General features: G+C 48.1%; 1 protein-coding gene across 1 annotated transcript; it reads left to right on the forward strand.

The window, feature by feature from the left end:
* Positions 1 to 2,786: 2,786 nt before the first annotated feature.
* Positions 2,787 to 14,463, forward strand: LOC310663177 (thialysine N-epsilon-acetyltransferase-like). Its single transcript, XM_083410844.1, has 6 exons — positions 2,787 to 3,108; positions 5,578 to 5,629; positions 9,870 to 9,953; positions 11,304 to 11,405; positions 12,642 to 12,682; positions 13,688 to 14,463. The coding sequence occupies exons 1-6, from the start codon at positions 3,046 to 3,048 to the stop codon at positions 13,862 to 13,864; spliced, it is 519 nt and encodes a 172-aa protein (XP_083266970.1). The 5' UTR covers positions 2,787 to 3,045; the 3' UTR covers positions 13,865 to 14,463.
* The last annotated feature ends 736 nt before the right edge of the window (positions 14,464 to 15,199 follow it).

A 15,199-nucleotide genomic window follows, 5' to 3' on the forward strand; every position in this document is an offset into this window, starting at 1 on the left:
TCGCGAGACTCCCCCCCCCATCCTACCCATAGAGATACGAAAAGTGGTTAGAGTAGCGCGCGGCGCCTCGGTGTTTGGAGGGAGAGGTTCCGGGTTTGCAACGGGGTAGGCGGGGTTGCGGGAATGGAACCCGCGAGTTTGGCCAGAGGCGTGTGAATGGGCAGTCGCGTGTCCGCGCTCCCCGTTCCGAACAAAAAAGGTGGCAGGAGGAGGAGGGTGCCGGTGTTGGCCGAGGGCAATGCAAAATGGAAAAAGAAAAAAGTCTGCGGCTAACAGGGTGGCTTACAACAACCTTGCAGTTGTGATAGGAATTTTGAGGTCTTAGATATATGGTAATGTTCATTATATATATCTTAAAGAACCTTTTAATGAGGAGGGTGCAAAATACAGTCTGAAGCTCAACATCAAAAAAACGAAGATCATGGCCTCTGGGCCCATCACCTCCTGGCAAATAGAAGGGGAAGAAATGGAGGCAGTGAGAGATTTTACTTTCTTGGGCTCCATGATCACTGCAGATGGTGACAGCAGCCACGAAATTAAAAGACGCCTGCTTCTTGGGAGAAAAGCGATGACAAACCTAGACAGCATCTTAAAAAGCAGAGACATCACCTTGCCAACAAAGGTCCGTATAGTTAAAGCTCTGGTTTTCCCAGCAGTGATGTATGGAAGTGAGAGCTGGACCATAAAGAAGGCTGATCGCCGAAGAATGGATGCTTTTGAATTCTGGTGCTGGAGGAGACTCTTGAGAGTCCCATGGACTGCAAGAAGATCAAACCTATCCATTCTGAAGGAAATCAGCCCTGAGTGCTCACTGGAAGGACAGATCCTGAAGCTGAGGCTCCAAGACTTTGGCCACCTCATGAGAAGAGAAGACTCCCTGGAAAAGACCCTGATGTTGGGAAAGATGGAGGGCACAAGGAGAAGGGGACGACGGAGGACGAGAGGGTTGGACAGTATTCTCAAAGCTACAGACATGAGTTTGACCAAACTGCAGGAGGCAGTGGAGGGCAGAAGTGCCTGGTGTGCTTTGGTTCAGGGGACTAAACGACTAAACAACAATGTTCATAAGTGTACCAACCAAGCACGTACATAGATCAGCACAGGAAGACCAACCTGAAACCATTTTGATTCCCAAACTGACCAAATGTTTTCCCTGCAAGGAGGGAGACGGGGTGAGGGAGCCTTCCCATTGTCTCAGGAATTGAATAATCAACATTTTAATGGGTGACAGACTATCAGGAAAGGCAATCAGATAACCTGGCAAACAGGAAAAACAACATTCAAATTTCTGTTTTAGACCGCCTTTTCTGTGATAGATATGATGTCTCTGGGGTGGTGGTTTTGAGCTACACCCCTTCTGTGATGTATGTATGATGTTTCTGGGGGTGGTCTTGATCTACAGGGTGGCAATTTCAAAAGTCTTTACAAGGCCTTGCGCACCATTGTTCTGGGTTCCTCCTCCTTTCCTGCGTGTGAAGGGAGCACCCTGTTGCAACAGATCAATAAAGATCAGGCTTACTAGCTGCTTTGCTTCTCAATATTCTCTGGTTGGCCTCTGTTATTCTCTCCTACCAATAGGGAACCTATGTAAGGACTCTATATGGGCTCTTGGATACCCCATAAGGGAAAAAAGGGCAATTTTTGTTTACAACTCAGTAGTACGCTGTTCCTACTTCGGATTAGGAGATGGGACCGAGCCATTCAGGGAATTTTAAAATATTTGATGTTTTATCCCTTCCAACTCTAAATCTCGATGATTTCATGATGCCCCATTTTGCCGGCTTGCCAAAGGGGTTTCCTGGCAGAAGTGCCATTTCCACCCGTAGAGCAACACAACTTGCTCTTTTCGAACGCTGAGAAAACGCCACTTGCTTGCATGGCAGGAGAGGGTTGTGGGATTCTGACAGGAATTTTATGGTCTTAGATATATGGTAATGTTCATAAGTGTACCAACCAAGCACATACATAGATCAGCACAGGAAGGCCAACCTGGAACCATTTTGATTCCTAAACTGAGCAAATGTTTTCTCTGCAAGGTCAAACTGGAAAAGCCTCCCCATTGTCTTTTCCTTCGCAAATCCTGTCTTAAGCGTATGTCTGTGTTTGAACAGGGTGTGAGCCTGTGACCTGGCCCAGGAACTAAGTATTTATCATTACAAAAGACTGGCCAGGCTACCCAGGAAATCCAATCAAGTAACCTGCCAGACAGGAGATAAACAACAACAAGAGAAAAACAATATTCAAATTTCTGTTTTAGACCACCTTTTCTGTGATGTAGGTGTGATGTATCTGAGGGGTGGTCTTAGGTTACACCCCTTCTGGGATGTATGTATGATGTTTCTGGGGGTGGTCTTGAGCTACAGGGTGGCAATTTCAAAAGTCTTTATAAGGCCTTGCGCACCATTTTTCAGGGTCCCTCCTCTCCTTCAGGTGAGGGGAGCACCCTGCTGCAACAGATCAATAAAGGCCAAGCCTACAGGCTGCTGTTTTGCTCCAAGTAATCCTGGTTGGTGTCTTTGTTTTTTGTCCAAGGGAGTCCTCGGATTTTTCCATTAACAGGATGTCCAGAAATCTCTGCCTTTTGCATGTCCGGAATGTAACCTCTGCCCATTTTCCCATCTGTCCCTGCCTGTGGCTGGTATGTGACCCCCCCTCCCATCTAAAGGGGGCCACCCTTCGACCAAAACCCTCACCCTAAGTGACCTCCTGGGTTGCTTGCCCATAGCCCAGCCCTGCTTGGGTCAAGACTGCTTCAAGGAGGAGGTGAAAGTGATGCAAGCTCATGCCAAAAGAAGTTAATTTTCACCAGGGGGGGAAGAACCTTGTCACCTGTTTATAGGTCAGGGTTTGCAAACCGGCACAGCTCCCCAAGGAAACAGATGAGCGTCAGCAAATTGAGATGGCCTAGTGACCCAAAGCCTTGGGGGGAGGAAGGGACCCCTCCCACTGTCAAATCCAGCGAAGCAGAAAGAAAAGAGACCATCGCTTCAGTAGATCAGAGTCCAGGCCAGGAGAGCAGAGAGCAAGGATCTCGGAGGAGCCAGGATGAGCTACATTATACGCCCCTGGGTCGCAGGAGACCTTAAGGCCATCATGAGACTTATCAGGGTAAGAGATTTGGGGGTGGGAGGGCAGGAGAGCACATAGAAAGCAGGAGATTTGGGTACAGGGAGTGCCTTAGACCCAGAGCTGGATTTCTCCCCACCCCATTTATGGTTGGGGTGAACGGGGCATTCGGGAAAGGGAAGTTACCGTATTTTTCGCTCTATAAGACGCACCAGACCACAAGACGCATCTAGTTTTTGGAGGAGGAAAACAAGGGGGGGAAATCTGAATCTCAGAAGCCAGAACAGCAAGAGGGATCACTGCGCAGCGAAAGCAGCAATCCTTCTTGTTGCTCTGGCTTCTGGGATAGCTGCGCAGCCTGCGTTCGCTCCATAAGATGCACACACATTTCCCCTTTTTAGGAGGGAAAAAGTGAGTCTTATAGAGAAAAAAATACAGTACCTCTGTTGAGGGACGTGTCATGCTCCTTCTGGGGTGCTTTGTCCACCTCTGGACGCTATCCTGCGCTCGGTTCTCACCTGCGGCTCCGAGAAGCTGTTGGCGTGTGACAACGGCCACACACCGGGAACGGCTTCGACCGGCCAGCTGAACCAGGCGAGGGGAGCCGGTGGGTCTCAAACCCTCGGGGAGTTAGGGACATCCTCTGCCTGTGAGGACAGACTCTAGAAGATGGAGTAGACGAGACCAGGAGTGAGTCCAATGCAGTGGCGTAGCGTAGGTTGTCAGCACCCGGGGCAAGGCAAGTAATTTGCGCCCCCTAACCCGGGGCAAGGCAAGTAATTTGCGCCCCCCCCCCCCGCTGCACTGTCCCTCCCCCAGATAGTCCCTTGCTCTCTCTCCGCACCGCACACCTGGCACGCCCCCCCCCCCTCCACAGTGGGCGGCGACCCGGCGGCTCGGATCGGATTCGCACAGCCAGCACTGCAGTGTGAGAGAGTGAGTGAGCCAGGTAGGGGCAGAGAGCTGCAAGTGCGAGCACGCACCCCCCCCCCGATGTTGCGCCCGGTGCGGCCGGCCCCCCCTGCATCCCCCACACTACGCCACTGGTCCAATGGTCAAGAGGGAAGTGAGGGGCAAATGGGGTTTATCCACCTGGGAAGGGAGTCCATCGTGGAGAAGGAAAACTCTGATTCTCAACCTCCTCTGCCTTGCTGGACATCTTCAGGGTGTGCTGGGCCCGGGGGTAACCTGAGTAACATAGTCCAGGTCCGGTTCCGTATCCAATGGTTCCACGAGGAGTCAGTCCAACAGAGCCAAGGCAGGACACCAGGCAAGGACAGGCACAGGGTCTCTGGCAGGTTCTAGCAGACAGCAACGTTGCTCCCGCAACCTGGGGCAGGGTCCGACAGCCTGTTATCTCTGTCGGAGTAGCAGCCGGTCCTGATCCCCCGGCGACTCACCTCCCTGTCTCGCCCGAAGGCGAGCACTCCTCCTGCGAGTCCTCAGGTCTCTCCTTCTCTCCGACCTCAGTCTCTGCAGCTCGGGAGACGTCGGTGGGTTACTAGACCCAGGGGCCGCCTCAGCCTCCTCTGACCCAACCGGTAGTGGAGCAGCTGTAAGCGATGGCCCAGCTGGAGGCAACGAGGTCGTCCCCACATCTGGAGCCAGGGCAGGCTCAGGCCCCTGACTTGGCCCAGCTGGGGTTTGTTGCAGGGGAACCTGGGCAGACTGGGGCTCTTCAGGATCAGGCCTCAGACTAGGTTCAGCTGCCGCCTGGGGCAAAGGATCCGGTGCAGACTGAGACTCCTCTGGCTCCGAGCCTGAGCCTCAGGCCATCACACAGGAGAAGAAAAGGCTCAGGACTAAACCCTACACAAATCTGGAGCGGAGTCCCTAAGAGGATTGGATGAGGCCTTGTACGCCTCCTTCCAGCAACCCCTGGAGGCACACTCCATTGTCTCTCAAGATAAACAAACCATTCATTTATTAACTTTGCATTCTACCCGCTCAAGGTGGTGAACATTTGTTATTTATTCATGGATCACGTTTACTGACCGCTTTGATCTTCCCAGGATCTCAAGGCATTGTAGATAGCTCTTTCCCCACCCCCATTTCATGCTCACAACAACCCTGTGAGGTAGGCTAGGCCAGACACAGGCAAACTCAGCCCTCCAGATGTTTTGGGGACTACAACTCCCATCATCCCTGACCACTGGTCCTGTTAGCTAGGGCTGATGGGAGTTGTAGTCCCAAACCTCTGGCGGGCCGGAGTTTGCCTATGCCTGGGCTAGGCTAAGGAGACTGTGACTGGCTGAGTGGAGGATCTGAACCCTGCCCTCCCGGGTCCTAGGCCAATGCAGTGACCACTATGCCGCACTCTGACGGGCAGGCGTGGCTCCTCAGGTCTGAAATCCCGGAGAGATGCTGCTGTCATTCAGTGTAGGCGATGCCGGGCTGGGTGGACCAATGGTCAGAGTCAGTAGAAGTCCGTTTCCTATGTCCCTACGATGTGGCTGGCATTGTAATCCAAGGGCCTTGCATGACTCATACACAACATTTTGCTTCTTCCAGGAATCTGCAGCTTTCCACAAAGCTTTGGACCAGCTGGCAACCACCCCAGAACGTAAGGGAAATTCTGCGGCGACAGCAGCGTTTCGTATTTAAATGGATTGCAGCTGGCACACTGCCCTGCCCCCTTGAGGGATGGCATCTCTCCCCACACCCTCCTCGACAGCAGCCCTGGGTGCTTCTAGACTGTCACCTCTTTTTGGGTGATCAGAGGGTTATTTTTGCAATAAGGAAAGTGATGGGAAAATGCAGTGGGAAAGTACAGTGGTGCCTTGGGTTACATACGCTTCAGGTTACATATGCTTCAGATTACAGACTCCAGGTTAAGACTTCAGGTTAAGAACTTTGCTTCAGGATGAGAACAGAAATCATGCTCCAGCGGCGCGGCGGCAGCAGGAGGCCGCATTAGCTAAAGTGGTGCTTCAGGTTAAGAACAGTTTCAGGTTAAGAACGGACCTCCGGAATGAATTAAGTACTTAACCCGAGGTACCACTGTAATAAATTGGCCTGTGAGCCAATGATTTATTGCTATTGGTTGGAGTCCTCGTAAGCCATCCTGGCAGTGGGTGGACTTTGGTCTGGTCCGGAAAAGAAAGCATTTTGAAGGCTCGGGATCACTTCACACCGATTAGCTAATGCCCTCTCGACCACGTCAGTCCGCAGAACTGGCCCTGTTACAGGTGCCAGATAATATCCATCCCGTAAGAAGTTGGATCTTTTCGTTGATCCTTGTGAGAAGTTGATCTTTTAGCGTGGAACTTTGGAACTCCCTGCCTCTTGATAATCAGGCAGGCGCCTTCACGAGGCTCTTTTCGGCGTCTGCTAAAAACGTTTTTGTTTGCACAAGCCCACACGGATTTTTTAGAACACCAATTTTAGCTGGTTGCTGGTTTTAATTTATTGTATGCTTTTACTTTGTTGGCATCCATCTGTCTCGGGAGACGATGGAGGACTGTGCCTTTGGGGGTGAGGTCAAGCTGTTGGCAGGTCACAGTGCCTTCTGTGGTTGTAGAGACCGATGCGCGAGATACATGTTTTGTTGCAACTGGGGCAGATGAAGGTTTCCAATTATGCTACTGCAAAATCTTCATGGTGTTTCTTCTCTTTGTGTCATGTTTGCAGACATAACAACAACAACAACAACAATGATTTAGATGTAGATTTAGATTTAGATAATTTATTACGGTCAAAGACCAGCTCGCATAACACAATAAAAACAGTGTTCATAAAGATAAAATATACAATCGGAGCAGATTGCAGCAATAGCTCATGATTTAAAATTGAGATATATACATACACCCGTACAACTGAGATTTGGGCTACCATAAAAATTGACCCTGAGGCGCCCCAAAGGGCGACTTCAGCATTTCCCTAGTAAGCTATTTTATTCTAGAGGGTGATCTGTGCCTACAAATCTGGGCGCAGAATCTGGCTACCAGCCAGGTCGCCTTGTGATCTTTGCCTAAGAGGAGAGAATTAAGTAATAATAATTTCTTTATACCCCGCCCATCTGGCTGGGTTCCCCCAGCCACTCTGGGCGGCTTCCAGCAAAATATTAAAATACAATAATTCCTCACATATTAAAAGCTTCCCTAAACAGGGCGTCTTTGTCACACAGAGTTGGACAGACTAATAACCTTAGTAACGTTTCATTCTTTTCGTTATGCACCTTGAGGCTGTTGCCGTTTCACGGCTGTAAAGCGGCGTACAAATTTTGCAAAGTAAATAAGATAATGATGAATAACGTCTTACGAAATGAATTAGTTCCGCCAGTCTCCAGCAGGTCGCTGGTACACGGCTTTTGCTTTGAAAAAGTATAAAACGTGTTAACGAAGGACAGAGAATTCTTGCATAACTGCATCCCCCCCCCCCTTCTCCAAAACAGAGAAACAAGCAAAATTTAAGCCATCTGTGTTTGAAAAAGGGCAACTCTCATTGTGGAACATAGGACTTCTTGGGGAGTTTCCAGAATCTAAAGTCCTACGCGGTTTGCAGTTTTGGTCTTGAAAAGAAGTCATTTCCCGATGCAACATTTGCCAATTGGATGCCCTGCAGCTGGAAGAGGCTGGTGGGGGTTGTCGCCCCGAAACAGCTGCAGGGCACCTGTAGCCTTTTTAGACTTTACCGATTGGTAGGGTGAGCGTTGCTCCCAGAGCAGGGAGGAAGGAGTCAAATGACACCGAGGTTGGTTCAGAGAAAGAGTTTATTCCGCTCTCCGGATAGCAGAAGGCACTGCGTGATAGGTTCACAGCAAGCACAAAAGCAAGAGAAATTTCACACAGTATATATATCCTCCAGGCACCCTCTCCCCCCTTCCCCAGGAATCCAGCCTCGTACATTCATGCACGTAAGTTGACATCCATGACCATAAACAGATGTTCCTGTACTCTTATCTTGGGGTTAAGAGGGTCACTCAGCTATAGGAGTTTCCCTTGACGCCATCTCTATCTCCGGCCGTGGGGGCTGATAGACCCTGTCTTGCAGAGTCTGTGCGCCAGTGTGTCAGGATATTTACAACCTACAAGATAAGATAAGCCCCAGCTCTGCCATCCCGTCTCCACTTCGGAACTGACAAGGCCATCCATTAAGCGTCATGGACTGATAAAGGAGAGGGCTTTGTTTATACAGCTGGGTTCCTGTTATACATTGGCACAAGTGCTCGAGTTAATGGTTTTTAGCTAAGGGACCCTTGGAGAAGGAAAAATGGGGATTTGGGGGCCTGTTTCAGACTGACTGCACAGTCAGGCTTTAGATTTGGGAAACCCATTCCTTCACACCCAGTTTTTTTTTTAATAAATAAAACTTTATTAGTTTTTACACATATTTTCCAGCATAACATTCTTTTAAGCATCATTTCAAATTTTTGGGCTATCGCCGCCTGAGACTTCCTTCAGCCTTGACTGATTTTTTTTTTAAAGTCTTCCTAATTATGTGTTTTGTTACTATAAAGGTAAAGGTAAAGGTACCCCTGCCCGTACGGGCCAGTCTTGACAGACTCTAGGGTTGTGCGCCCATCTCATTCAAGAGGCCGGGGGCCAGCGCTGTCCGGAGAGACTTCCGGGTCACGTGGCCAGCGTGACATCGCTGCTCTGGCGAGCCAGAGCCACACACGGAAACGCTGTTTACCTTCCCGCTAGTAAGCGGTCCCTATTTATCTACTTGCACCCGAGAGTGCTTTCGAACTGCTAGGTTGGCAGGCGCTGGGACCAAACTACGGGAGCGCACCCCGCCGCAGGGATTCAAACCGCTGACCTTTCGATCGGCAAGCCCTAGGCGCTGAGGCTTTTACCCACAGCGCCACCCGCGTCCCTTTTGTTACTATAGTTATTGCTATGAACTCAAATTTCCAATACATCTACTCTTAATTCTCTTCACAATAATTTATAAATTACTCCTTACAAAACTTCTTTTAACCCAACAAGCGATGTCAATTGATTACAATTGCTTTCCATATATGTCGAAAACTTCTTCCATTCCTTTAGAAAAGTCTGGTCCTGCTGGTTCCGAATTTTCCTTGTTAGTCTCGCCATCTTGGCATAGTTCATCAATTTCTTTTGCCACTCTTCTTTAGTTGGTATTTCTTCTTGTTTCCATCTTTGGGCTAATAGTGTTCTTGCTGCAGTTATCGCATATAAAAACAGGTTTTTTTATCATTCTTATGAATTTCTGTACCCACAATACCCAATAGAAGGCCTTCTGGTGTTTTTTTAACAAATGTATATTTCAACGCTTTTCCCTTCTCATTTTAAATCATTTCCCAGAAGTCCATCACTTTCTTATGTTCCCACATGTGGTAAAAGGTACCTTCTTTTTCTTTACATTTCCAACATTTATTATCTATTTTATACATTTTGGCTAATTTTGCTGGTGTTCTATACCACCAGCATTTTCATAATGTTTTCTTTCAATGCACTACATGCAGTAAATTTTATTCCCTCGTTCCATAATTTTTTGTATATTATGTCCAATGTCTATTGTTATGTACTCAAGTTCTCACCCTGGGCCAGCAGGGGGATACTGTAGATAGTTTTCACTCAGGTCCACATATGCAAATAAGGGATTGAAAGGGACGTTCAGTGATTGGATAGTTACAGAAAGTGTTACAGTTGCGTTGTAGTGGAGCTCTATATAAGCAGGCTGGCTGAACCCTCCAGTTCAGTTCTGTTCTGGCCTGTGAATAAACAAGAGCTGTTTGAAGAATCACTGTGTTGTCTGATATGTTCACCCACAACTTAACATCTATAGCCCAATGAATCATAACAGTGTTTTAAATAAATCTGTCCTTTTCTTCCTAGTTCTCAGAAAAGATGGGTTTGAGAAAGATTCCACCTTTGGGTGCCTCGTAGCTGAGCTGCCCCCGGAACAGAAGAGCAAAGACGGTAAGCAAAAGAGGCGGACTGAGCCTTGCAAGGGAAACTGCTAAACTTCTTTTTGGCGTGGGCGGGAAAGTGGAGCAGCGTTGCCTAGTGGGTGGGGAAAGCAAAGGAAACTGGCTATAGAAATACAAAACCGGGATGATTATCAGGAGGAGGAATGACTGTCGGGGTTGTCGATTTATTGTGCGATACACTGCGGGGTGAATGGAGGTGGAGACGGCCGCTAAGCCGGATGGCTTTAAAAGAGAATTAGGCAAATTCATGGAGGAAGAGAGGGCCATTGTTGAACATTTGACGTTTTCATCCCCAAAAAGTTTTTGATTTGAGTTTCTACTGAAATGAGGCTGCATTTTAATGTTGTATTTTGATCTTGTTTTTAAGTCAACCTGGCCTTGGGCTGGTTAACATCCCATAATATCCTTTTAAATGGGTTTGTGGGAGGTGTAGATTTGTTCTTGTTTTTCTTATGTATGTATTTTGTGTTTTTATCTTGTATTTTGATGCTGTGAACCACCCTGAGCTCTACAAATGAAGGGTGGTATACAGATTTAATTAATAAATAAAAATAAAAATAAAAACTACCCTATTTTTCCGTATACAGTCATACCTCGGGTTACAGACGCTTCAGGTTGCGTTTTTTTGGGTTGCAGACTGCTGAAACCCAGAAGTACCAGAACGGGTTACTTCTGGGCAGTGGCGTAGCGTGGGTTGTCAGCACCCGGAGCAAGGCAAGTAATTTGCCCCCCCCCCCCGCTGCACTGTCCCTCCCCCAGATAGTCCCTCGCTCTCTCTCCGCACCGCACCGCACGCCTGGCACCCTCCCCTCCACAGTGGGCGGCGACCCGGCGGCTTGGATCGGATTCGCACAGCCAGCACTGCAGTGAGAGAGAGAGTGAATGAGCCAGGTAGGGGCAGAGAGCTGTGAGTGCGAGCGCCCCCCCCCCCAAGATGTTGCGCCCGGTGCGGCCGGCCCCCCCTGCACCCCCCACGCTATGCCACTGCTTCTGGGTTCTGGTGGTTGCGCATGCGCAGAAGCGCCAAATCGCAACCTGCGCTTGCGCAGAACGGATCACGTTCGCAACCTGAGCGTCCACTGTATAAGACTAGGTTTTTCCCCTAAAAAATAATGTCCAAAATTTGGGGGCATCTTATACACAGGGGCCATCTCCCCCCATTTTCTTAAATCAGGGTCCCCCAAAATAGGGGGTATCTTATAGACGGAAAAATATGGTAATCATAAAACTGGAGGTGAACTGATGCTGAATTTGGGCTTCCGCTGGTGGTGGGAATTATCGCCCAGCCCGTTCCCTTTTAATATGATCTTTAATTTTGCTCCTCCTCCCTGCTCTCCAGGTCGCACAATAGTCGGGTACCAGTTCCATTACCTGTCCTATTGCACGTGGCACGGCGGAATCCTCTTCGGCGAAGATCTCTACGTTGTGCCGGAATTCCGAGGTACTCGGGAAGTTGGGTGCCTCTGAGCATGTGCAGAGTGCACCCCTCTCTCTTCTCACTGAGTGCACAGACCATAATCAGTAAACTAGGGTGAGGAATAGTGAAGGATCGGAGGGCAGATAAGCGGGAAAAACTTCATAGCCTTTTTTGGCTCCATTTTATGGGTTTGCTGGATGGGCCTGACTCATAGCTGTCAACCATCCCTTTTTTGGCAGGAAAGTCCCTTTTCCCAGCGCCTTGTCCCGCTGCTGTCCATTATTGATGATGTCCCTTAAATTTCCCGGGTTTCAAAGGAAGCAGCTCCTCTCCCTCCCTCCCTGCCAGCCAGGGAGGAGGGAGGCTCCAACTGTGTTGCTTGGCTGCGTTGCTCACCCAATAAGGAGTCTAAGAACGACTGGGGGGGTGGAGCTTGCATGCCTTGTGCCGATCAAACCGGCCGCCTTGCCTGGGGACTCGCCTTTGCTCAGCGCTTCCCAGCGGAGAGGGGACGGTGGTTTTCCTTGCTGCATCCCCTTTGCCGGGTTGCTGCGCTGTGGGAACCACCGCTTGAGGCTTCGTTTGGCTGCTGGTTGACTAAAATCCCTTATTTTGGCTGCTGATCCCTTATTTTCGAGGCTGCTGGCCCCTTATTTTCAAATCCGTAAGTTGACAGCTATGGTCTGACTGTTGGGGATGTGGCTGTTGTAGTTGCAATAAAGCGTCTGGCTAGTTGCCCGCCGTACTGTAAAGATAAGAGTCAGTTCTGTTGTAAACAAAATCTGCCCTTCTTCCCTTATGGGGTATCCAAGAGCCTGTGTAGAGTCCTTAAGTGGGTTCCCTATTGGTAGGAGAAAATAACAGAGGCCAACCAGAGAATATTGAGAAGCAAAGCAGCTAGTAAGCCTGATCTTTATTAAAGCTGTTGCAACAGGGTCCTCATACATAAATTCCGGCAACAGTTCTTTCACCCAGTTTCGCCTCTGGCCCTGCCCATCTCTGGTAAGTGGCCCCCAGAAGGTTGTGCGCATGGGAATCTGGCCCTCAGACTAAAAAAAGGGTTCACATTGCAACTGCTTTTTTTAAAAAAAAAGTCCTTGGGCACAATTTGGCAATATTATCTGGACCAAGTAGATCTTTTTGAACCGAGAAAACGCTCAAACCCTAGTTCAAAATGTCCACAGCTAAAAATGAAGTGTGATTAACTTGTTCATTCATTCATTCATTCATTCATTCATATTTCCCCATTTTCCCAACCAGGCAAAGGCATTGGCACGAGTTTAATGAATAAAGTGGCAAAGGTGAGGCTGAACAGGTTGTGTATGTTGTTGTTGTTCGGAAGGAGCCTGGCTAGCCACCCCTGACTGAACCAGGCCAGAGTGTGAATGGACTATTTATCCGTTTCTTACATTTATACCACACCTCCTCGTCCAAGGAGCTCAAGGTGGCATGTTAAGTTGTGGGTGAACATATCAGACGACACAGCGATTCTTCAAACAGCTCTTGTTTATTCACAGGCCGGAACAGAACTGAACTGAAGGGTTCAGCCAGCCTGCTTATATAGAGCTCCACTACAACGCAACTGTCACACTTTCTGTAACTATCCAATCACTGAACGTCCCTTTCAATCCCTTATTTGCATATGTGGGCCTGAGTGAAAAGTACCCCCCTGCTGGCCCAGGGTGAGAACTTCAGTACATAGCATAGCGTACGTAGTTCCCCCCCGCCGCATCATATCCTTGCAACAACCCTGTGAGGTAGGTCAGGCTAAGACAGAGTGACTGGCCCAACCGTGGCCACCCAGTGAGCACTGTGGCTGAGAGAGGATTCGAACCCAGGTCAGGCCCTGGTCCAATACTCTGGCCACTACGCTGCACTATCTTTTAACTCCGATTGTGCACACACTACTGTATACCTTCAAAGCCCATTTCTCTGCTGAAAGAATTATTCAGCCACTGTCGTTTGCTAAAGGTTCCAGGGGTTTTTAACTACGGTACCCAAAATTCTTTGAGGCAAATGTTCTTAAGGTTGTACACTGCCCTTTTGATAAAGGACAGTTTTATTCCTGTTTAGACCCACCCACCCAGATGCTTAGAAGGCTGAGATAATGCTAATCTGCTTTTAGGATTTTAACAGCCGTGTCTTTTAAAGTTGAGCTGCAGATTTCACTAGATTTTCTTGCTTTTATCCCAGTTTTTTGTAAACTGCTTTGAGGTCCTCCCCTCACACAATGAAGAGGTATGGAAAAAAATTTATGAAATAAAATTAATAAATAACGGTCTCCAATTCTGCCCCCATCCCCTCAGATCGCGTTGGAGAAAGGCTGTTCTGAGTTCCGATTTATCTGTGCCCGGTGGAACCAGCCGGCGATGGATTTCTACGCCAAGTTGGGAGCCGTGGACGTCACGATTCGGGACCACTGGCACCTCTGCCACATCGAAGGAGCGCATGTCCGGAAGCTAGCGCAGGAAGCGAGGAAATAGCAGCCGAGATATATTGGCAGTACTTGTCTGGCCCAGAGAATTATTCAGGATTCCTTTTCATGCCCCAGGCTCCAAGCCCTAGAGGCCATTTTGACAAAGGTTTAGGCCCACTCCCGTTGGACGGACCTTCACCAAGCCAGGCGCCCTCTAGGAATTTTGGACTACAACTCCCATCAGACCCAGGGAGCTTGGCTGTGCTTGCTCAGGATGATGGGAGTTGTAGTCCAAAGCATCTGGAGGGCGCCTGGTGGATGAACGTTGTGCTATACTCCAAACCCCTGTCTGTCTCTCTCAGGAACCCCGGAGTCCTGGTTCCTTAGGCTTTCTTCTGTCCCCGCAAATCCTGCCTTTCTTGATAATATTTTATTGATTTTCCAAAAATAACATTTATAAAAACAACAGCAATACAAATCCAAAACAAATCAAGTTGGCTTCCCCCTAGTCTCTTCCCTGGCTCCATTATTACTCAACATACCGCATTTCCATTGTTAGATTTTAAAACCATATAAATTACCTATTGTCCATTCATATCCAAATTACAATTAGTCCTAACACCCTGCTAATGTATTAACCTGGGTACAATGCTTCTGTGTATATAGATATATGGATAATTGGGTGCACTCTTCCCACCTTGGATCAAATCTATGCTTCCAGGTGCCATAAGAAAGCTGCAGAGATAGCGCAGGATAGTGCACACCCCGGAAATGATCTCTTTCAGCTTCTGCCTTCTGGAAGAAGGGACAGGGTTATAAAGACTAGGACTAGCCGCCTGAGAAACAGTTTCGATCCAAATGTGATTTTGGTTTTAAACGAAGTGTAAGGTAGTCTCTGTGGGTGTATATTGTATTTAATTATGGGGTATCAGAGTTTTTAGGGGTTTAACCAGGCTGGGATAGCTGGGATAGAAGGCTTGATGATGTTTGAATGTCTGATATAGATTTTTTTTAGTTTCGTTGTTCTGTATGGGACAATGACAATAAAGATTATTGTATCGTATATGCAATAAACATCTCCCATTTCTCTTTAAATTCGTTGTCAGCTCTTCCTCTTAGTTTCATTGTCAGTTTTGCCATTTCAGCCTATTCCACTAATTTAACTTACCAATCTTCTTTGAATGGGACACCTTCTTCTTTCCAATGTTGTGCTAACAGTGACTGTGCGGCCATAGTTGCACACATAAATAAGTTATTTTGTGATCTTGGTATGTCCGCTCCTGTAATACCTAATAGGAAAGCTTCTGGGTTTTTTTTAAACAAAGGCTGTTTTAAACATCTTCTTCATTTCATAGTAAATCATTTCCCAATATTTCTTTATAATTTTACAATCCCACCACAT

The sequence above is a fragment of the Podarcis tiliguerta genome (genome assembly GCF_965153285.1).
Source record: "Podarcis tiliguerta genome assembly, chromosome: 13".
In the NCBI taxonomy this organism is placed as follows: Eukaryota; Metazoa; Chordata; class Lepidosauria; order Squamata; family Lacertidae; genus Podarcis; species Podarcis tiliguerta.

Excerpts from the sequence above, each read along its gene's own strand:
- LOC310663177 (XM_083410844.1), top strand. The coding sequence starts at position 3,046 with ATGAGCTACATTATACGCCCCTGGGTCGCAGGAGACCTTAAGGCCATC. Across the intron at positions 5,630-9,869 it reads GCTGGCAACCACCCCAGAAC|TTCTCAGAAAAGATGGGTTT; the intron begins GTAAGGGAAATT and ends TTTTCTTCCTAG. Across the intron at positions 12,683-13,687 it reads TAATGAATAAAGTGGCAAAG|ATCGCGTTGGAGAAAGGCTG; the intron begins GTGAGGCTGAAC and ends CCATCCCCTCAG.